This window comes from Colias eurytheme, chromosome 27 (assembly GCF_061535395.1).
Source record: "Colias eurytheme isolate Ceu_HAF_F1 chromosome 27, ilColEury1 Martin Lab GWU primary, whole genome shotgun sequence".
Classification (NCBI taxonomy): domain Eukaryota; kingdom Metazoa; phylum Arthropoda; class Insecta; order Lepidoptera; family Pieridae; genus Colias; species Colias eurytheme.
In genome coordinates this window covers 991,963-1,016,720 of record NC_143006.1, presented here as the reverse complement: position 1 = coordinate 1,016,720, position 24,758 = coordinate 991,963, and the positions used below count along the sequence as shown (strand labels likewise).

Below are 24,758 nucleotides of genomic sequence, written 5' to 3'. Positions count from 1 at the left end.
TTTATTTTTTCAATATTTTCAATGTACAGAATTGACCCTTCTACAGATTTATTATATGTATAGATATTGTATCGTTGATAGCACAATTTTCTTAAAAATACTTTGTAGAAAAGACACTACGTCAAACCTACATCAAAATACCTTGTCAGTCCGACATCAACGTAGCAATAGGAATTTTGATTTTTGTGTCATCATTCAAAGCGATTATTTTAATATTACAAATAGGTACACTATATAATTTTATTATTGGTGTATAAATTTTTCGTAGATATTTTTGAATTGAGGATTGTCCTTATAAATTATTGTGAAACAGATAGAAAGGGAATAAATATCAATCACAACAACAACAATTTATATCAAAATAAGTTTATTTCAACAAAATAAAAGTAAACATATGAACATAATTATTTCATCTCTTCATAATATCCCTTGTTGCATTTTCTCACTTATAATTTTCAATAATTTGAGTACCTGAAATAAATAAATAAATTTTTAAGACACAATTTTTATAATAAATAATTTTCACATAAGAAATTAAAAAATGAACAGAAATCTATAAAATATAAGTGATACCTTGGAAAAAACAAAGGTGATTTTTGTATATAAAAACCGCGTGCAAGATCCGAAATCTGATAAATATTTATATAATTACTAGTTTTGCGCCGAGGTTTTATCCGCGTTACTCCGTTCCTGTTGGTCTTAGCATAATGATATATAGCCTATAACCTTCCTCGATAATTGGGCTATCTAACACCGATTTTTTCAAATCGGACCAAGTAGTTCCTGAGATTAGCGCGTTCAAACAAACAAACAAAATCTTCAGCTTTATAATATTGTAGTATAGATATTATTCTAACGCATAAGCTACATGACTGCCAAGTATCTGGTTTCCCGTGAAAGAGTAACAAACATACATACATTCATACTCACAAAAACGTGTATAAAGTATGTATAACTAGATTTCCGCCCGCAACTTCGCCCGCGTTTTCAAAGAAAAACACGCATAGTTCCCGTTTCTTTGGGATTTCCGGGATAAAAAGCAGCCTATGTTTTATTCCGGGTCTTCAGCTACCTAAAATATCATTGTAATCGGTTCAGTAGTATTTGTGTGAAAAATTAACAAACATCCATCCATCCTCACAAACTTTCGCATTTATAATATTAGTAGGATATAATAAAAAATCTCACCATTATCTAAGAGCAGACGACTCCTTTACAAGTATCTCCATACATAGGACAGGGTCGTTCGGAGATTTTCAACGGTTCGCATTTACCGCAAAATTGTATTACTCTGAAAATAAAGATAAATGTTAGTTATATATTAATTACATTTTAGTTTTGCAGCATTATAATACTATAAGACATATATTATAACCAGAAGTGGTTTTACTGAAAAAAAATATAAGTGACTAGCTGCTCCGCGCGGTTTCACCCGCGTGGCTCCACTCCTGTTGGTCGTAGCGTGATGATATATAGCCTATAACCTTCCTCGATAAATGAGCTATCTAACACCGAAAGAATTTTTCATATCGGCCAAGTAGTTCCCGAGATTAGCGCGTTCAAACAAATAAACAAACAAACAAACTCTTCAGCTTTATAATATTAGTATAGATTAATATAAACTGCATTTAATCTTTAAGTAAATTATCAACATTTTTTTTACATTTTTATTTAATACGAGAGTTTGATCATACTTGATCATGTCACTCTCAAAAATAAAATCAAAACATAACAAAAACATTGCAACAATAAAAATCAAAAAGGCTTAACGTAATATCGGGTGGGACCTTTTTTTAAGTGGGGAAATCTTCAGAGAGGGAGGGAGGGAGGTTCTGCTGCAATGCGATCGAGCCCGCGTGGTGTTATTGGTGGGCGATCTGCGAGCCTGATCTGATCTGCTGCAGGGAAGAATGTCCGTGTGTGCTTCAGTGTGCTCAGCGAGACCCGGTGTGGGAGCACTGCGAGCCCAGCGCGGTGCCGACTGTCTATGTGTATGTGTTTATTGTAGCTACCAAACAGATGAACCGATTTCGATGTGTTTTAACGTGATAACGTTTTTAAAATCGTTTTAGTCGGGTGACATGTTCAGAAACTTGTGTCACACCAAAACCTCACGAGCGCGATCGCAGGTATAACGAGAGAGAGACGGACCGATCTCCCGTCTCATCTCGAGCGCTGCCACTGCATTATGTTATCACGTAAACATCTCGATCGTTAATCTACTTTACAAACAACCAATTTTTTTTAAGCTATTGCATAGCTTCTATCGCGGGCCTTGAGCGCGGGGACCGAATCGAGAAATTCCGTAACGAAAAAACCTCACGCTTCACACTCCGACGGGCGGAGGTGTGGCTTGAAGGCATAGCATGCAATAGCTTTACCGCGGCAGTCCCCGAGTGACACACGTCTTTTATTATTTGAATGCCAAGATTCCAATAAATACGAACGGCGAATTCATTCGAAGGAGTGAATAAATAAGTGGAAGAATGAATGAATGAATAAAACTTTCCTCACCCATAATCCCCCTTTTCCATCCACTTTTCGTCGATTTTATTCAACTGCTCCCACTTCCCTTTCGGCAAGCCGCAAATTAAATCCGCCTTTACTGTTCGACACGCCGCTATGGGCGCTGGTAGAAAACCTATGATATGAAAAAAGCATTAAATTAATAATAATATTATCGTGGTACTTAAAAAAATATGCAATTTAATAGTTTACTTGTAAATTAATTATTCACAAGTAAATTATTAAAATTGTGGAAATACAATTCTAATTGTGGAAAATGTTTCTATTGTTATGTCTCGTTCAAAATTTTATTATACTGTTGAAAATTTTTTCACATTATATCCAAAATTTGTATTTGATTCTAATTTACAAATTGGATCGAATCGCAAATCTTCACAATAATTTTTAGCAATTAATTAATATTAAATAAATAAATAAATAAATAAATATTATAGGACATTATTACACAAATCGACCTAGTCCCACAGTAAGCTCAATTAAGGCTTGTGTTGTGGGTACTAGGCGACGATAAATATAATATTTAATAAATACATATACATATATAGATAATAACACCCAGACCCAAGAACAAATAATTGAGTTCATCACACAAATATTTGCCCTGACCGGGGATCGAACCCGGGACCGTCGGCTCAGTAGGCAGTTACTTTACCACTGCGCCAACCGCGTCGTCAAAAAATATTGTAAAAAATATTGTATGTTAAATTTATTAAAATTAAGGTATGGAAAAATTAAACGCTATTTTTTTATTAAGTTACCTTAAAGTTATAGTCCGGGATACATCGCCCATTTTTGCAAGTGATTACTATCAAGCTAATTTTTCGTGAGTAGCTTCATTTTGATGAGATGCCAAATAATTTCATGTACGAAACTCTCGATTGTGGTAGCTACCAGAGGAAACAAGGATAAAATATTTTGATTTGATGGTTCTCAAATATTAATTACTAACTGAATGTTTTTTTTTGTTCAATCTCAAGATAATTATCTAAATTATTCGAAAAAATATTTGTGCTACAAAATCTATGGTTTGATCAAAGAGTCCCCCTTTCCAATGTGTATCGATAACGAAGTCATCATAAATGATTACTAACCAGCTGATTTTTTTATTTTCACTTATTTAATACTTATATAATTCAACAGACATATTGTCCTACAAATTGCGTAATAAATATTTGAGAACCGTCAAATCAAAAAATTTTATCCTTGTTACCTCTGTAAGCTACCACAATCGAGAGTTTCGTACATGAAATTATTGGGCATCTCATCAAAATAAAGCTACTCACGAAAAATTAGCTTGATAGTAATCACTTGCAAAAATGGGCGATGTATCCCGGACTATTAATACAAATGAAGAAAAATAATCACTTGTATGAAACCAACTAAATTAGACTCGATTTTGACCCACTTTAAACGGATAGATTTAATTCAAACTTTGTGCATTTATCAAGAATCGATGGCAATACAATAATTTCACGAGTTTAAGCATGATTTTTAGTTTTTATACACTATACTAGCTTCCGCCCGCGGCTTCGCCCGCGTGGTGTTTAGATAAAAGGTAGCCTATGTTTTTTCTCAGGGTCTAGAGATTGTCTGTTCCAAATTTCATCAAAATTGGTTGAGAGGTTTAAGCGGGAAAGCGTAACAGACAGACAGACAGAGTTACTTTCGCATTTATAATATTAGTAGGGATATTAATTATTTCGATTCAAAGCACATTGAATATACAAACGCGGACTATAATTATACGTAATAAATAAATAAATAAGCAAATATACTATGTATAATAATAACCAAATCCGACCTTGCAACGCCGGTTCGAATCCCAGGGTGGGATTACAATTCCTCTCTCCCAGTAATTTCCTATAATTCAAATCTCCTTTAAACAACACGCAAGTCGCAAATTGTAATTGTCTATATAAATCCGGATCGTATTTCTTCATGTCTTTATACACGTGCGGGGACGTCCAGAAATCGTCGCACTGAGGAAAAAAAATATTTTTTGATTTATTTATGATAAAAAAATACTAAAAAACTACATTGGTGAAGATATTGTCAATAAAGATAAATATACACATGTAAAACAATGATTGTGTTTCAGAAAATGAATTTCAAGGATAATCTAATATGGTAAGTATTTAATAATTTGACATTTGGTAGCAATTTAATCATTTGCAAGTTGCGATTAATATTTTCATGTTCAAAGTTACAGGTAAATTAGCTTGGAGAAATTTTTGCATATGTAGTGGTGTGTATATTACTCAGATCTTAGAGCGCGTTTCCACTATATCGTTCTGGCCTATACAAAAATGTTTCGATATCCTAACATTACTATTTAACTTTATACTTATTCCTAGCAACACTTTTGTTTTCAATAAAAACAAGTTTTTATTTGAAAGAAAATGGTTTTGACTTTATAAAAAAAAATATATCATTCAATTTTACGTCCTTGAGCAAACGACAAGGCGACTACCGTGAAACAATAAAATATCGTGTCCATAATAATTTGTTTCATAATTAATATTTGACCATAATAATTACGAAACAAAACAAATAAATAAATCGTCACTTGATAGTGGAAAGTGGAAACACGCACAAAACCAGAATAAACCAGTTTACGCTGTCCGCAGGTGCCACGTGCAGTCGTTTGGTAGCGTTAGAACATAAAGTACATTTCATTCAAAAATTATAATTATTATGTACGTAGTTTAATTGATAAATTTTGTATTTGTTGATTATTGTTATTATTTGTTATTATTGTTATAATATTTGTTGAAGTGAATTACATGTCCCGCAGCCGGAGGCCCCAAATGAAAACTCAGATGTACTTAAAAACTACATTTAATAGCTAAAATGAGACTTTTACACCCATGTCTGCACGATGCAGACCGGAGTTAAAGAATGAATTTATACAGTTTAATAATTATAAAGACGTAAGCTTGGATGCTAACTAAGGGAAATCGCATCCACATTCTATTCCCGTGCGAACGGCGTATTCAGCAGTTTTGTATGAAGGCAGGGCCATAACTAGTGTTTAATTTGTGTGTAAGTGTTGTAACTTTATATTGTTAATTCAATATGGCTCCAGTGTTAAAACATGGTCGAGGCAAGCCTTTGACTTCTCAAACTAAAGAATTAAACTTTAAATGTCGTTTCTTTTTCAGGTTAGTAAATTTTTCATTTTAGTAACATTGTTAATGTAAAAGTTATATGTATGTTAAATGTGCAAATATTAAAATAAAGTCTCATCTTTTTCAGAGGAGAAACACATATAGTTTAATTTAAAATCCCTTATATATACAGGGTTACTTGTAAAACACCGGCAACCTCGCAGGACAAGATAGCTAACATCATAAGTAACAACAATTCGACTTTTGATAATTTGTTAGATTTTATTTTCATACAAAAATAAATATTCATTTAATTTTCCGTCTGAATATTATAAACTCTACGCCTCCCAAAAATTACGTAAACAAAAAGCGAACGAGAGGGGGAAGGGGGCGTCGCGTCGTCCATCCGATAATTAATAGAACATAGACTTACAAATGTAAGGAGAGTACAATAAAAGTTTAAAAAATCATTTAAAAATAATTTATTGCGTTATGCCAAAAGTCGTAGAACAAATGTTGTTATTTATGATGTTAGCTATCTTGTCCTGCGAGGTTGCTGGTGTTTTACAAGTAACCCTGTATAAAATAAAAACTAAAAATAAAATGTTGTTTTATTTTATTTGCTGACCATACACTACTACAAACGCAAAAATTTCTCCAAGCTAATTTACCTGTAGTTAACTATGAAATTTTAGCAAATTTTCATGTGAAGGATTAATTTCAAAGATACACTCTAAAATAAATCACAATTCACAAACTACAGAATACATCGTTAGTCCTTTTCATTTTTATGACCTTTTTCACAAAATTCACAAGTATGAATTACTAGCTTTCCGCCCGCGGCTTCGCTCGCGTTTTCAAAGAAAAGCCCACATAGTTCCCGTTCCTGTGGTATTTCCGGGATAAAGCCTAAGCTTATGTGTTAATCCAAGTTACTCTCTATATGGGTGCTAAATTTCATTGTAATCGGTTCGCAAATACTAATTTGCGTGAAAGAGTAACAAACATACACATACACATACATCCATCCTCATAAACTTTCACATTAATAATTTATAATATTATAGTAGGAAGTTTGAGTTAGGGTTTAAGTTGAAACTCACCATAACAACAAAGGTCCCGTCTTGAACGTATGACTCCCAAGTACTCGCCAATTGCTGTAAACTATCTGATGAAATTACGCGCGGCGGTTCTTCTGCACTATCTTCTGTTGCATCTGCATTCAAAATAAATTAAATAATGTAGTTTTTTTTTTGTAAATGGAGGCTCTTATTGTCGGAGGCCAAGACTCACTTTGGGTCCCTGCGCCACTCTAGTACGCTTTTTTGTTGAAGTGAAAACTTCTTTAGCGGCGTTGAGCACTTTTTCTGTAATGGGTATAAAATGTTAAACTCGCGTCAGGACACGTGACCTGATCGAAAAAGCGTAAGACGGATACCATTCCAAAATATCAAGCATGCTCAACCTTAATTATCAAGTTTTCACTTCTGCCGGCACTCCCGTCTTTTTTTTGTAATTTATAAGTAAAAACTGCTTTAATATTATATGTATGAAGGAATATAAAAAACAGCGTGTGTACCGAGCACTCGTGTCAGAAGTGAAACTTCTTTGGCAAGATTAAAGATACCAAAATCGTCGCCTTACTATGGAGTAAGGAGTTCAAAATACACACAGACCCACAAAACATTTACTTTTTAATTAAAACTGTATTATTATAAAATATAATACTGTGTATATATAACTTTTTATCATTTTTAAGGGATCGGGTACTGGTGTAGTTAGTTGTCATCTATATACATATATATATGAATGAATGACGTTTCGAGTTGTCACGGCATCACGCGTGAACGGTTGCACCGATTTCGATAATTCTTTTTTTATTACATTCCTTGAAGTACGAATCCTCGTACTACTACTAATAAGAACTATCCAGTTCTTATGTAGAGCAAACGTAAATATGTACCACGGACGAAGCCGGGACCGCTAATCTTAATATATATAAATCTCGTGTCACAATGTTTGTCCTCAATGGACTCCTAAACCACTTACACTACGGCCAACGTAACTTGGCGGGCCTGAACTTCGCGCAGAAGGCTGCGCACGAACGTTTTTTAGGAACGAAATGGTGGCATGAGGCGGCGTGCGCGGGGCGGAGATCTAGGCTAGGGCTTGACTCTATGTAAACACAATCATCCCTTTATTCGATCGAATATCGCAATCGATTTTTATCGATTTGAAATTTATTGATTTTTGTTTATATGAGATACTGAACGAAATAGCTTTACAAACTTATTGAATTTTGTCGTTAGTAAAAGAGATTTCGAGTTTAACCCATTGAGCCCCGAACGGCCCGATCGGGCCACGACACAATAGATTTTCTATTGTGTCTGTGATTCCGGGGCCTGAGTTATTAATAGCAAAAAAAAACTAATAACATTTTATTTTCATGGTTGTAAGACATGATTTAGTTAAATATCACTTATTTATAAACGACCACTACAATAAGGACTGATTGAGAATATTTGAAACCTATTATAAAATTAAATATAAATATATTTCACAATTCAATTTCAATCGATTTGAAAAAAAACGATTAATCACAATCAATATCCTCAGACACGCATAGTGGACATCCCTTTTTGTTTACGTCGTATAACTTCGTGCATATTCGGCAATTCTCGGTACGCAATTATGTATCTCAGTCACACGTTAACATTGGTGTCGTGTTCGTGTCGCTATCTCTGTCTTGAGTACAGGCGGTTACAAAAGTTTTCGTTGAGTTGATCGTTATTATTTGTTATTATTATATTGTTGAGTGTTAAGTTTAAATTTGTTCGTGTTTAAGTTTGTTTTAGTGATAATTTGGAATATTCTACTTGGAATTTTGTATTATTCGCGAACAAAGATGCCACCTAAGCATAATATGGTTTTAAATCGCCAGGCGAGAAAAATAATATTCGATTTAACGCAGTATTTTAAAAAAGAAAAAGAAGAAGGCGTAAAAAATGTTGACAAAGTTTTTTTAAGAGTTGCTGAGTGAATCCTGAATTCATTAGGTTATTTTTATTGCTTTATGTCTCATAGCGTTTTGATATTTATTTTATTTGTACTTGGTCTCTGTATAAGGAAATTTTTATTCGAATTTCAGTTTAAAAGAAATAAATGCCTATAACACTTTTTTTTACGAGTGTACATGCGCAAAAGTTCGTAGAGGCTATGTTCAGGCCCGCCAAGTTACGTTGGTCGTATTGTAACCGATTATAATAAAATCCAACTTGAGAGATAGGATAGTTTAAACATGTAGGTACCACGGGCGAAGCCGGGGCGGACCGCTAGTAAATATATAAATTTAAAAGCATTAGGATACCTGGTTTAGGATCGGCCGGCACTTCTCTACGGTAACTTCCCTTTGCGCACGAACTTATCACATATCTGAAATTGTAATAGTTGTCATATTACAAAAATAAAATAAATATAGTTTTAAACACACAAAAAACACTTCAATACAGTTTTTATGAAATTATTGTAATATCACCGCTACTTGTGTATAAACTTTACTAAAATCTGTCATTTAAAGTGGGTCAAAATCGAGTAACGGATTCGGTAATTTCTAAAAACATTTTATTTTTTGTTAGTTTATTTGCCATACTCTCAAAATTGATTAATGACATTAAGTTATTGATCACACCTTTTAAAGTTATTGTATATATGCAAGGTTGGAAAAAAATCCTACTATATTGCTTTTTTGAACTTCATACAGTAATTATTTATTTAAATATGTATTTTTATTAATTATACTCACTGAAAATCTACCGGAGTGACGTCAGACACAAACCAAGGAATTTTCTTAACGTGAAACCTAACCTGGACAAAAAATGAAATGTTATAAAATTATGTTAGTTATAATAAAATAAGTTTTTAACCAGCTATTGCATTTAGCTATTTAAAAAATGTCACTCGAATTATTTTTCATAAATATTCAAATATAAATAATTTTAAGAATAAGATATATAATAATACTAGCGACCCGCCCCGGCTTCACACGGGTGCAATGCTGATACTAATTAATACACTACAGAAAAACTGTGAACGTTGTATATAAAAACAGCGGCCCGCTCCGACTTCGTATAGATAGCCTGGCGGCCGGCCGGTACCGCCGCAAATGCTACGTCCCGCAATTTTTAAATCTGTAATATCTTCGAAAATATTCACTTAAATCATACGGTGTAAAGGGCCATATAGATCTATATTAAATGAACAATGTATTCAAGGTATTTAATTGGTTAAGGATTAATGCTGTATTGGTTAAAATCGCATCGAAAATTAGCCATTATTTTTCGTAAAAAGTAAATGACAAAAAAATGTTATTGTGGGTTATCCATAAGAGATAGACATATACCATCGCGGACTTTTCTGTAGACCTTTTCAATGTGTATAATACTTAGTACATTATTTTGATAAAACTCGTAGGGTTCAGCCTGCGTTTGCAATGTAAGCGGAAAAGATGTAATTTTTTACGACATCACTTTAGAAACCTCAAAAATAACAGTACTTCTCCACTATTTAATGGATGTTATTATACATATAAACCTTCCTCTTGAATCACTCTATCTATTAAAAAAAACCCCATCAAAATCCGTTGCGTAGTTTCAAAGATTTAAGCGTACAAAGGGACATAGGGACATAAGGACATAGGGACAGGGAAATCGACTTTGTTTTATACTATGTAGTGATTACTAGCTTACCGCCCGCGGCTTCGCCCGCTTTGTCTAAAACCTAATAAATTATATACTAAAACCTTCCTCTTGAATCACTCTATCTATAACAAAAACCGCATCAAAATCCGTTGCGTAGTTTTAAAGATTTAAGCATACAAAGGGCCATAGGGACAGAGAAAGCGACTTTGTTTTATACTATGTAGTGATGTTTTAAAATAATACCTTTTGTACGATTTTTTGTGATATTAAGAAATGTGCCAAGCACAGGTCGGTGAACAGCTCGTAGCCCGCGTTGTCACAGACTATATCTGCAAAAAAAAAAAAATCAAATCACAAAAAATACTAAATGATAATATAAGATCTCGTTTAATCTATACTAATATTATAAAGCTGAAGAGTTTGTTTGAAAGCGCTAATCTCAGGAACTACTGGGCCGATTTGAAAAATTATTTCGGTGTTGGATAGCCCATTTATCGAGGGAGGCTATAGGCTATATATCATCACGCTAAGACCAACAGGAGCTGAGCAATGCAGGTAAACCCGCGGGGCACATCTAGTTATTGATATCGTACAAAGTGTACAAAGTTTGAGTTCATTCTGTCTCTTTAATGTTGGTCAAAATCCAGTCTAAAAGTGTCGGTTACAAACATACAGGTGAAGTCAATATAAAGTATGACGTTTAATTGTCCTATATAAGATACGCATCATAAAAAGTCTGCCCGTCTCTCTCGCACGCAGTCTTGCTTATGAGTTATTTTGTAATTATACTACTAACTAGACTGTGCACCCTGGCCATAGAATATATACTCTAAGCCCTAAGGCGACACTAAAGCATGTATGTTCGTAAAATCGCTAACAGCTATGTGTGCGTGTTTGGAAAGCCGCGGGGGCCATGGCTTAACAAAATGAGGGACAAATCGTTTGAAAATTTATGAAATGCTAGTTGATTTAATGTATTTAAAAATATAATAAACATAGATACTGGTTTCCGAATCTGTGGTAAATGTTAAAACTGTTATTATGAATCAAAAGTGCTTCTAGAAGAAGTCTAATTGAATAAATAAATGAAAAAGTTTGAGTTTAAAAGCAATAATTTAAAATTATAATATAAACACATTTATTTATCATACATGTATTTATTTATCTACAACGCATTTTCAATTCAAGTCTACACTTACAGTCGCATTTTGAATCAAAATCAAAATTTTTAAACATACTACATATATTGCATAAGTGTGAGTACTGTGAACGTGCCAACTTTAGTTAATCGGCCTATACTTGTGAGTTACCATACCATTTGTAAGTTAGTAATCACATAACTTAAGTACAACTGAATAACTTACCGAACATAACCGACTCGGGTACTGTGAACTTAGCCGGGCAGGGCGGAGGCGGAGGCCCTTCGGGGACTTCGCCCTCGGGCGGGGCTTCGGGGGGCTAGAGAAATTAAATATTATTATAATAAAGACTATTAATAAATAAAGCTTTATTTTTTCCATAAGAATATACAATTTAAGTTAGTTACAGTTTGAGTACATTGTAGAACAATTTAGATACTTAGGTTTCTATATGGACCCCGTACGGGTAGAAGCCTCCCCCAAAGAATGCCACTTGTCCCTGTTTTGGGCCAAGTTCAGCCAATTTATGGCCAATAGGATATTACAAATATATTGTTACTTTACATAGTAACTAACAATCATTGACAAAACAAGAAATAAAAATTCATCTATTCCTACTTTAGCTTACATCTAAAAACTCAAGAGATATATATGTATTTTTGTCTCTAAATACCAACTATTTAGGAATAGAATGTAGCTTAATATCTAAAAACTCAAGAGATATATATTTTTGTCTCTAAATACCAAAATATAATACGACATCTACCTATAAACAACATAACAATTAACATTCATAACTACATTTTTTGCTTCTTTACTCTAGTAATATATTATTATTATAAACTAACTATATAACAATTAATTGTCCTATAAAATATTCAATAATACAACAATATAATATTTAGCTACTTTTTATATATGAATAAGTATATTACTTTTTCATCTTGCTCACAGAGAGGCAAACCGGCGGCCGTAGCTAGTCTATTGCAACTGCACTTTTTCAAAGTGGTATTCTGCAAGATATTTTATATCCAGAATATTGATTTCAATTTAAAATAATATTTCCATTCAAATTACAAAATCATCATATTTAAATCCAAAATTTTTCATTTTTGGGATCATTATATTATAAAATAAAATTTCCGCCCGCGTTTTTAAAGTAAAACCCGCATAGTTCCCGTTCCCGGGGGATTTCCGGGTGTAAAACCTATCCTATGTGTTAATCCAAGTTACCCTCTATATGTGTGCTAAATTTCATTGTAATCGGTTCAGTAATATTTGCGTGAAAGAGTAACAAACACACACACACGCTCACAAACTTTCGCATTTATAATATTAGTAGTAAGTAGTATAGTGATAACAAAATTTTCAATAATGACTCACCCCTTCGATAGCTTTTGCTATATTTTCCGCTCTAACAACAACTTGATCCGCTATTTTAGCTGAGTCATCTACAAGTATCTGAAAATTAATAACAAGTATATAGTAAAATATGTAGTAGGAAATAATCTATACTAATATTATAAAGCCGAAGAGTTTGTTTGTTTTAACGCGCTTATCACAGGAACTACTGGTCCGATTTGAAAAATTCTTTCGGTGTTAGATAGCCCATTTATCGAGGAAGGCTATAGGCTATATTATATCATCACGCTACGACCAACAGGAGAGGAGCCACGTGTGTGAAACCACGGAGCACAGCTAGTTAATAATAATAAGTCCCGATATTAAAATCACTACTATACTATCACTAGTTTGTAAATTAAAAGTAAAATTTTAATACAATTCAATTCACAATCACGCTCAAAAATTATCAGAAGCAAAACTCTGCCTTCGCGTGTTTTAAGCAGAGTTTTCAAATGAGCGATACAATAGACTTTGAACATTACTGCCGACGAAATAAGGTGTTGATTTCAATGAATGTGATACACAAATTTTTCGACGACCTTTACTAGGCTATTTTGAGTTTAATTTATATATATTTACTAGCGGTCCGCCCCGGCTTCGCCCGTGGTACATATGAAAAATAGATGTTGGCCGATTCTCAGACTTACCCGATATGCACAGAAAATTTCATGAGGATCGGTCCACCCGTTTCGGAGGAGTATGCAGACTAACATTGTGACACGAGAATTTTATATATAAGATTACTCGTCTGGAAAAAGTTTGTCTGGAAGAAATCGCTCTAAAGCGATAAGAGCGCCATTTGTACTTACTTTAAGCTATCTTTCAGTGTTTGTATTTCTTTTTTATTCTCTTTAAGTGCAATAAAGGATTGATAAATAAATATATAAATATATTCAATGGATTTTATGTATTACTCACCTTGTCTTTAAGGTCTAGAATCATTTGAAACGGATCTATGACATCTCTAGACGGACTCTTTTGGACACCCTCGTTTTTTAACTTCACTTGTTCACCCATAGACAAGGATAGATCGCATTTGTTGGACCATAGACAAATCTAAAATACATAGACGATATAACAAATAAATAAATAATTCAGGATAATTTTCACACACGGCACGATTTGATACCATACTAAGCTATCGCTTGTGTTATGGAAACCAGATGGCTGATAAACATACATGTATTATTTTAAAAACTTAAATAGATAATCAACACCCAGACACAGAGCAAACATTTATGTTCATCACACAAATATTTGCCCGGGGTGGGAATCGAACCCACGACCTCTGGCTTGGATCGCAGGGCCACTAGTCACTACCAACCAAGCCAACCGGTCAGTCATATTTAAAATACGTATAAAGAATAAAAAAATTCTATCAGGAGGAGGGACTCGAACCCGCATCCTTTCACGCCAATCCGGGCGGATGCCTGACCCACATTTATATTTATAAAGCATTTGAATGACATAAAACCAAAAATATCAAATTCTACATAGACAATATTTAATGAAAGAAATAAAATTAGGTATCTTGTTCGTGAAAATCCGCCTTGCGTGTGTTTGTGATATTGTGTGTCTGTGTTTGAGTGCTTGCTTGCGTGTGTGTGTTATTTTATCCACATACCTTCAACAAAGTCATAAAATACGCCTTGTGTGTGTGTGTGTTATTATGTGTCTGTGTTTGAGTGTTTGCTTGTGTGTATGTTTTTATTCACCTACCTTCAACAAAGTCATAAAATCCGCCTTCCTCTTATCCTTATCGCTAGGCTGTAACATGGTGCTAAGTTTCTCAGCCACAATGCACATTGGTTCAAGGCTGTTGGTAAAAGACTGAGCTTTCTGCTCGTCGAACGGGTCGAATTTTTCCAGTGTTTTACTGGAACGTACATACGAAAATTGTTGGGTTGAATGAGCGTACATAAAGGATGTAATAAATATCAAGTCACATGAACGAAAATAAAAAAATTGTCATCATAAATTGAAGTAATTTTATAGCTGTTTTTGAAGTGAAATTTCTTTATCGGGGTTGAAAAAAAATTTAGTGTAACATGTCGTTACGCGTGACATTTTTCCGTTACGCGCCATCTTTTTCTTATCCCTACCACGCGTGATTTAACGTATTTCTGTAAAGTTGCATATATAGTAAATTATTTTTTGAAAAATAAGGTCATAAAGAAGTTTCACTTCTTACGTGTTTACGTATTATATGTATGTGTACACGCACAAATTTTTTTTATGTGTGTGTGTGTGTGTAGCTAATCTATCGGGTAAATGCTAATTTCGCCAAAATATACTTTTGAGCCTTGTAGGTATTACTTTATAAACACATCTAAAGATTTAAATTGTGTAAAAATAAAACTAGGATGCATGTTGAATATGTACAAAAAAAATTCAAACAATAATGTCACTTAAGGTTCGTTCAATTAAAACGAAAGAAACAATGAAACTTATTCATACAAATCGCACAATTATTAAATTACACAAAAAAAATGAAAATATTAAAAACTCGATATCGACAACCCTAACGACAATGTTGTCCATTCTACTCACTTCAGTTCACACCCTTCCCTTAACCGCCTGTAAACATAGCACTCAGTGAACACCCAAGTGTTAAGGAAATAGCTAGGGCTGTCAACCGCGGATATCCACTCGTTCCACCGCTTCGCTTCAGGGCTGTCAACTTTCAGTAAATCGTAGGGTTTGTTGGTGACTAGGTCGTTCTTTAGTTTTGTTATGTATTGTATGTAGTTGCGTATGTCTTCGTCGGACTGAAAATTTTTAAAATATAGTAGGTAAGTATAGTAGTTAAAGAGATAGTGAATAATATAAAAATACCTTTAAATTCTCAACATTTTGTAAATGGGATATGAATTCATTTTATAGTTCAAATAATGTATAGGTACTATTATTATAAAGCTGAAGTGTTTGTTTGAACGCGCTAATCACGGGAACTACTGGTCCGATTTGAAAAATTATTTCGGTGTTAGATAGCCCATTTATCAAGGAAGGCTATATATATGGCTTATATAGGAGTGGAGCACTACGGGTAAAACCGCGGAGCACAGCTAGTGCAAAATATTGTAATAAGTACCTATGTTAAAATTAATAATACATAACAGAACTATTCTTGCAGTGGAGCCATACATAAGCCAAAAACATAAAGAATTACAATATTATTACCAAGTCCATCGACCAAGTTGATAATAATTTATAACGTTAAAAAAAAGAGAATTCTATAAATCATATTACAAAACAATTTCTTTCACTGGTCCGCCATTTTTTATAAATATATAATGTAAATAAACCCGTACCACATGGTAAAGGTTTTTAACGACTGTACCAAAAAGATAAAAATATGAATACACAAAATACTCACAGCACCACATGACCCTTTTATTTTAGAACTCTCCCGCGAAAGATAGTCGATAACTTTGGTTAATATAACCGGCATACGTTCCTTTAGCGAGTAATACGCGAAACTCCTGTAACGAAAACGATGTTTATTTGAAAAATAAGGTATAAAACGAAAAATAAAAATTTTTGGAGACAATGTTAAAATATTGACTGAGATTTTTATGTCTATTTTTATAAACACATATCGAACAAAAGGAAACATAATAAATACAAAAAAAAAAATTAAAAAAAACAAAAAGTTATGGCCGCCCGAACAGGGACTTGAACCCTGGACCCTTGGATTAAAAGTCCAATGCTCTACCGACTGAGCTATCCGGGCTTCGAGAAGTGTGTCGAAATTACGCTATTATAGCCACACCACCGCTATTTCATCGTCTTAACATTTCATAAACTGTAATATTTTATTCAAATTGAACATTATTGCTATCATGATAAGGTTTCATGTACTAAGGAAACTTGGGAGCGTGTCTTCGATCGAACAATATATTAGTTTTATGTGTGTACAAACATGAACCTTATTCCTTTGACATTAAGTTTATATTATAAAAAAAACGGCAATAAAACACGATGCAAGTACTTAAGTGAATAAATATTAATTAATTATTCTTCATCAATTCAAAGATAAATTGCTTACATATATAGGATTAGGATTAAAAAAAATGCATTTTACCACTACACCAGGGGCCGTATTATGAACTCTTATTTCCAGACAGTTTACGCCGTGAATTGAACTGACCGGCCATAAAACCGTATTTTCCCGACTGCTGGCTGGCATGTTTTATACGTATACGAGCGCTAATTTTATGGCCCTTTTTATAATGGGCAGCGTTGGGCGAGTAGAGGCAATCACGATAGTGTAGAGGGCCTAATTGTCTATGATCGGCCGTCATTGTAGATGTTTATTACTAATCGCCGTAATGGCGGCAAACATCGACGATCATATGTTGGGCCAACGTTGCCCATTGTGAAGAGGGCCCATTAGCTCTTATTAAGTAACGACATTATTAAAATTGCCTCAAATCATGCCTCAAATGAAGACTAAATAATATATTATATGGATAGCCAAGAAATTAGAAAGATGGGTGAAAAAGAAAGAATTTTATACACATTTAAAATTATAATTTTTAATACACAATTTTTTTATTAATATCACATTATTCGAACATAGAGTAATTTAATTATTTACAAAATAATATAATCAATAGAAATAAAGTTTAAGCTTATAAGTAATATGATTTGTTACTTACTTAAGTATTAACACTTGTAACAAAAACTGTAGATCTATATGTATATTTAAAAATGAAACCCATTTTACTTGGTCACGGCATCACGCGTGAACGGGTGGACCGATTTCGATAATTCTTTTTTTTTATTATATTCCTTGAAGTACGAGGATGGTTCTTATGTAGAGAAAACGTAAATATGTACCATGTGTTTTTCAGATTCTATAACAAGTTTGGTATGACCTGGCATTTGTGGCATGTGTATACAGAAAACAACCATTCTTTAAAAGTACAAATAATGTACACTTTTTATATTTTAGACACAATGGAATAATAACATAAATAATATCTTTATTTAGTATGTTATAACTTATAACATAATTTTCATATATAACCAATAAAATATAATATGTATTTACAATATAAATATAAACTTAGTATCTAAACAATTATAACTAACTTAACTTAAAACAGCTTCATCTTGCTATAATATTCTCTAATGTGTCACAAATTACATTAATCTGAAACAAAAATATTTTAAATAAGTAATAGTAGGGGAGCCCAGGATGCTAAATGTGGATTTACTCGAGCGTCACGGGAACCTATTAGAATTGGTAGATTAGACCATAGCGAGAAAAAAAGGTCCTATAATGTTTTCACTTTTAGCGGTGGGGAAGGGTTTTTTGATTTTTTTTTATTTAAAAAAGAAAAAAATTGGCTTGGAAATACTCAAGCGCGTTAGATATTGATATTTTGCATGCTCCAGGACGTCATTGAAAAAAAGTATACGTTAATCTGACGATTTAAGTGGCGATTTAATCGCTATGAAGAAAGGGTAAAAAATTAAAGTAATATTATTCGAGCGCGTCAGATTAATATATGGGGGGGTTAATTACAATATAAGAAGTCCCCATTTCGCTAATCTGACGATTCGAGCTCAACCTTAGGGAATTATGGATTATTCAAATTTTCCAGCGGGGCCCCTGAGCGCACCCACCAACCATAACTGCTCATATTGACTAGAGGTACTAATGAATAGCTAAGGTACCGTCCCTTATAGTAATCTGACGCGCTCGAGTAAATCCCAAAATCCCCCTCTTGGCCTCCCCTTTTTTTTTTTTTTTTTTTTTTTAAGTGGGGAAATCTTGCATAGATACCCACGGCCTCCGGGGAAGGGGCCGTGGGTTATGTCGGATTCCTACCGACCAAAACCCCACTGTGTTCCGTCAAGCCGCATCAACGACGGGGCCACGGGTATGGTAGAATTCTTCCGTGACCCCGTCAGCGGCTGCCCGTCGCCGGGCCAAAACAAATTGTGAGCCAACCAGCTCTAACCTCATGGGGCGGCGTGAGCGGAACACGTCTCACGCCACCACATCTCTCCGGACGATGGACTAAATCCCCGCTCCATCGCCCGGCTCCCCTCGTTAGGGAGGCTGGTTGCGGCCGCGTAAATCAGCCGCAACACGACGACGACGCCCAATAGGGCGTCGGCGCCGGATCGGGTCCGCGTGAGGATCCCTCTCGCGGACCCGCTCAGCCTCCTCTTTCCGCGAGATCACGTCCTCAGAGAACGTGATCACCGCGCGCCAGGATCTGTCGCTGCCCACCATTGCTCGAACTATGGAAGGCAGAGAGAGATCCGACCCGACGACCGCGACCAAGCGAGCACGAGGCTCGGCCCACGCGGGGCACACGGCAAGAGTATGATCTGCCGTGTCCTCCGGGCAGGCGCACCAATGGCAAGCCATGCTGGGCTCCCTCCTCGCGACTTTGCACAGATACCGCCCGAAACAACCGTGCCCGGACAGTACCTGTGTAAGGCGGAAGGTTATGGCCCCATGCCGCCTGTCGCACCACTCTCGCAGCACCGGTCGAATTGCTGCGACCGTCCGCTCTCCAGCGCTGGGCTCTTCGAGCCGGCGTTCCCACTCCCGGAACCGCCGTTCGACGGCCTCATCCCTCCACTGCTCAACCTCCTCATAGGATGGGTTGAGCCCAAGTAACTTGGACGCCGAGACGCGGCGATACACGTCCGCGAGCATCTCGGCGTCCAGTTCCCACGGTGGCGTTCCGGCCATCACGCACGCTGCCTCGAATGAGACCGTGCGGTACGCCCTCACTACCCTAAGCGCCATGACCCGCTGCGGTCTCCGCAGGAATGGTCTATTACGGGCGCTTAAGGCATCTGCCCAGATGGGGGCCCCATAGAGGGCCATGGAGCGGATTACGCCTGTATACAAACGGCGACACCCACCCCTGGCACCCCTAAGGTTTGGGAGCAAGCTTCCCAGTGCCCCGGCCACCCCAACAAGACGGGGGGCGAGGCGACGGAAGTGCTCCACGAACCTCCATCTGCTGTCCAGCACAATGCCTAGGTACCGCATTGTGGATCCAACCTTGATGGGCACCCCGCTAACCCGGATCTCCGATCCAGCGCTGTGTAGCCTTCGACGGCCGGGAAAGAAGATAGCCTCCGACTTCTCCAGCGCCACCTCGAGACCCAGCCGCCGAATGCGACCCACCACGTCCGCCACCCCCGCGGCAGCTAGGAGAGCCGCCTCGTCATACGAGGCACCACGCGCGGTCACCAGGGTGTCGTCCGCGTAGCAGGTTACGCCGACACCTGGGAGATTTGCGGCGCGCAGGACCCAGTCGTATCCAATGTTCCACAGGAGAGGTCCGAGGACTGAACCCTGTGGAACACCGCACGAGACCTCCTTCTCGCTCCACCCATCCCGGGTAGGATACGCCACAGCCCTGTCCGAAAGATATGATCGCAGTAGGCGCATCATATATTCCGGAACGCGGTGAAAGTGGAGCGCGTCAAGAATCTTCTCCCACGGCAGGGTGTTGAAGGCATTGGCGATGTCCAAGGACACCGCCAGAACAACCTCGCCGCTCTCAGTCGCGCTCTCCACAGTCGCCCTCACACGCGTTATGGCATCGAGCGTAGACCTCCCCCGGCGAAACCCAAATTGGTTGTTGCTGAGGTCCGGACCTATTCCCTCTAAATGGTTGACGAGGCGAGCTGCGAAAACGCGCTCAAAAAGCTTGCTCACCTCGTCAAGCAGAACGATAGGCCTGTAAGCAGTGGGTGAGTTCTGCGGGCGTCCATCCTTCCTCAGAAGGACCAAGTTCCCCGTCTTCCACCTGCGGGGAAATTGGCCCTGCCGAAGGCAGGCTGAAAATAACTGCTCTACTCGGGGTCCGAGAGCCTCCATCGCCAGCACCCAGGCTCGACCAGGGATTCCGTCTGGGCCTGGGGCGGTGTTCTTCTGCTTGAGTCGCCCCACCGCTGTTTCCACTTCGTCCCGGGTGACATCTGGAACAGATACACCTGCAGAGTCTTCCTGTTCGTCAGACGTCGCCGCCGTTGTCAAGGCATCTGGGCCGCCGTTGGCAAGGCTTCCCCTCTCTGGGAACAGGGTTGCTACTATCTGTTCCAGTAAACGAGGCTCGAGGGACTGAGACAGGGGAGGGGCCCACGGGCGGAGCTTCTGCCTTACCCGCTTGTACCTCTTGGCCTCCCCTACTATAATGCAGACATGGAAATAATCATTTTGGTTGCAAGGTATGGAGGAAAAATTCACAATTCATATATTTGGGTGAATCGTCCATTGAAATCGCATCACTACATAGTATAAAACAAAGTCGCTTTCTCCGTTCCTATGTCCCTATGTATGCTTAAATCTTTAAAACTACGCAACGGATTTTGATGCGGTTTTTTTTTATAGATAGAGTGATTCAAGAGGAAGATTTTAGTATATAATTTATTAGGTTTTAGATAAAGCGGGCGAAGCCGCGGGCGGTAAGCTAATATAGATCTAAATAGGAATGAGTCCATATAGTTACTTGGTGTGGAGAACTATAAATTAATGTAGATGAAGTGAATACAAATTAAAAAAAAAAAATTTATGAATAATTATTTGCCTTCACGTCATTCTTGATATAATACCATTTATAGTCAATGCTTGTGTGACATCAAATCTATCAAATTCTTTCACCACAAGAATTTGAGATTAAGTTTACGCCAGTTTTTATTAATGTAAAATGAATTGTACTGCACTATATTGTGTACTAGCTGTGCCACGCGGTTTCACCCGCATTGCTCCACTCGTGTTGGTCTTAGCGTGATGATATATAGCCTATAGCCTTCCTCAATAAATGGGCTATCCGACACCGAAAGAATTTTTCAAATCAGACCAGTAGTTCCTGAGATTAGCGCGTTCAAACAAACAAACTCTTCAGCTTTATAATATTAGTATAGATTTAACTTACCCGTCAATTTTGTTCACAAGCTTCTGCAACGTCAAAAGTATTTGTTGCAGTGTTTCTCCATTTTTTTCTTCTACCGCCAATCGCTTTTTACTTATTTCTATTAGTATTGCTCGAGTATCCTCTTTTGTTCTACTTTGTGTTCTACGACGTCGTTTTTCACGAAACGACGAGGAATGATTATTTGGAGATACTGCTTCAACAGGGGGTGGTTCTTTACTATGGTATGATATCTCGGACGATAGTAAATCCTTTTGAGATGATACCTCATCTTTAGATGGTATCTCCTCCGATTTTACCTCAGATGGTTCGTCCTTTTGAGATGGTACCTCCTTTTGAGATGGTATCTCTTGAGATGGCATCTCATCAGATGGCATCTCTTCAGATGGCATCTCTTCAGATGGCATCTCTTCAGATGGCATCTCTTCAGATGGCATCCCTTCAGATGGCATCTCATCAGATGGCATCTCTTCAGATGGCATCTCATCCTCCTCCTCAGATGATACCTCCACCTTTTGACGCAGTATTGCCTCACGTTGTGAAACACTAGTTTCTCCTTTGTCTGTATTTGCAGCCTGAAATTAGTTTTTACTATGAATTAACGTTACCCTAATTTTGACAATTGTTTTGAACATCAACAGTGCTTAGACACAATAACCTATACTTATATAAGAAAGCTGAAGAATTTGTTTGAACGCGCTAATCTCAGGAACTACTGGTCCGATTTGAAAAATTCTTTCGGTGTTAGCACATTTATCGAGGAAGGCTATAGGCTATAAATATAATATATCATCTCGCTAAGACCAACAGGAGCGGAGCACTGCTGCGGGTGAAACCGCGGGGCACAATAATAATTATATAGAACTCACGAGTGTGTCAACCTGAGTGTTAGACAAGCTAGCGGCTTTGTTTTCACTTATTAAAGCGAGGAATTTTAATTCAATCTCAGTCAAGGGTGCCTCCCTTGCTCCAGTGCTGAAGGAACGTCGAACCGCTGCCACCCTCCTCTTTAACTTGGATTTGTAGTCGACCCAATACTAAAAAAATATTTTTATACTGTATTTTTTTTTACTTCCCCTTATTAAATTACAATAAATTTGGTTTAGTATGTTTAATGTATACTTAATTTAAGCAATATACAAATTAATTTCATGCTTTATGTAAATAAGCTATTGTTTTAATATAAATTATAAGATTTATAATTTCTTTTAGCTTCCATTAAAATATCATCACTACATGTAGAAGCTCTTATTTTATTGACGCTTCTATTAATTGTAAATAAGTAACTTAAGTTATATAGTTAATACAAAACATTTATAAAATATATTGAAAATACTTACACTAGACCATTCCTTCCAAGTTTTCTCTGCGCCTTGCCCTTGATCATTCAAAGACGCAGCGACACTTTCCCACATTCTCTTTGAATCCTCACGCGCTTGAGCAGTTTTATTATAACCCATAGCAATATCTCTATGGGTTTTCACAAATTCCAACAAAGCTTCCAATTGCAACAAGGTAACGCGCCGCCTACGATTGGAATTTACCTCGCTCACCGAACTAAATGATGTGAAATAAAAAGTATGTTTTGTGAAACTCACGTAATACCAAAAAAAAACACTTTAATAATAATAATATGAAGTGTCCGCAAATTGACGTCAAGCGCAAAAAAACACTCAAAATACGCCACTCTTATAACATTATAATTTAAAAAAAAATCTTGATTACTTTTAAAAATAGAAATTTTGAATTTGAAAATGGAACTCCCGCTAACCCAGCTTTTTTTTCTAAAAGCAACGTACGAGTTTCGTTTGAAAAAGTTATTCTTAATGATGGATGTTATAAACGCCATTATGATTACATATTTACTTCATAATGGTGTTTATAATCTTATTATTATGTTAATATGTAATTGTTATTTTTCTTTAAGTTCATTTTCATGATTGAAACTCAAATTTGTGTGTAGGTACTTTATTTTTTCATACAAAATAAATTTATTAACGAAAACCGCAACTTTCCGATAAAACCGATAATCTTATTTTAGAACGACATAGACGTAAACCATTCTGTAGAAGGTCTGTGATATGTGTCTTATAATACAAACAGACGTAAATTGTCTGGAACTTGAATGGTATTTTAAAAGGTCATAATACGGCCTCAGAATTTACTAAAAAATAAATAATATTTTGAATAAAAAATATTGCACGTACAAAATCTTGTCATTATCTCTATATATAAAACGCTTCCCGCAGTCTGTTAGTTAAATAGACTTAGCTTACAGATGATTGAAAAACTTATAAAATAAAGGTTTAAACCATAAACTTGCTTGTTTACGCTAAACTGAAAGCTTCAACCACTACTTGTGTGTTGTAATCTAGTTTATTTGGTGTTTTAATTATCAAAATATAGGTATTTAAATGTTTGTGGCTGCACTATTGCGAAAAACTCTTCACTAATTGAGTATCACATTTATATAATAATTAATAACAAACAATAGAATAATGACTGGTATACATATTTTCTAATAAGAAATAAAGGATAAAATACTTGCTCATTGCTGAGCATTATTAAATTAGGTACGATTTCGTATATAGTTCAAAAATATTTATACTACTCTAGGCCCACTGGTTTACATGTTAAAATAATCAATATAGAATACGTACTTTTTGAACGTCCCTTGCAACTGCAAATTAATTGGAGTCGCTGTATTTATGAACGGACTGGGTTTTTCAACTTTAATAAACGGCCCGCCGTAAATAAATTCTGGAGTTGTACTATAATCGTCATCACCCGTTTTTGCAACATTAGCTGAGGACGCTCCACTGCCCGGCGTTTCTGATATTCTTTTTGTCGATGTCGTACTCATTTTTTTAAGTTTATTATTTCATCACAAGAATTTAGATAGATCCGTCCATACACGGTGCGGTGGGTCCAGGAAAATTGACATTTAGAAAACACCACAGGAAAACACCG

The 24,758-nt window shown here is 36.2% G+C and overlaps 1 protein-coding gene and 1 non-coding gene across 2 annotated transcripts; both read right to left on the bottom strand.

Annotated features, from left to right (window-relative positions):
• Positions 1-350: 350 nt before the first annotated feature.
• LOC149896738 (damage-control phosphatase 1-like) lies at positions 351-24,758 on the bottom strand. Its single transcript, XM_090117295.1, has 16 exons — positions 24,449-24,758; positions 16,250-16,355; positions 15,424-15,641; positions 14,593-14,749; positions 13,792-13,929; positions 12,853-12,930; positions 12,405-12,482; positions 11,695-11,788; positions 10,574-10,659; positions 9,436-9,497; positions 9,001-9,065; positions 6,737-6,849; positions 4,328-4,505; positions 2,515-2,641; positions 1,189-1,291; positions 351-471 (listed from the first exon to the last, which is right to left on the bottom strand). Exons 1-15 carry the CDS (start codon positions 24,649-24,651, stop codon positions 1,195-1,197), a joined length of 1,800 nt encoding a protein of 599 aa, XP_089973421.1. The 5' UTR covers positions 24,652-24,758; the 3' UTR covers positions 351-471; positions 1,189-1,194.
• TRNAK-UUU (transfer RNA lysine (anticodon UUU)) lies at positions 16,534-16,606 on the bottom strand. The gene has a single exon. It is a non-coding gene; the product is annotated as a tRNA-Lys (tRNA).

Coding starts and splice junctions, on each gene's coding strand:
- LOC149896738 (XM_090117295.1), bottom strand. CDS start 24,651: ATGAGTACGACATCGACAAAAAGAATATCAGAAACGCCGGGCAGTGGA. Junction 15,642..16,249: donor TAAAAGGGTCATGTGGTGCT/GTGAGTATTTTG, acceptor AAAAATTTTCAG/TCCGACGAAGACATACGCAA. Junction 12,483..12,852: donor TAGCAAAAGCTATCGAAGGG/GTGAGTCATTAT, acceptor AATATCTTGCAG/AATACCACTTTGAAAAAGTG.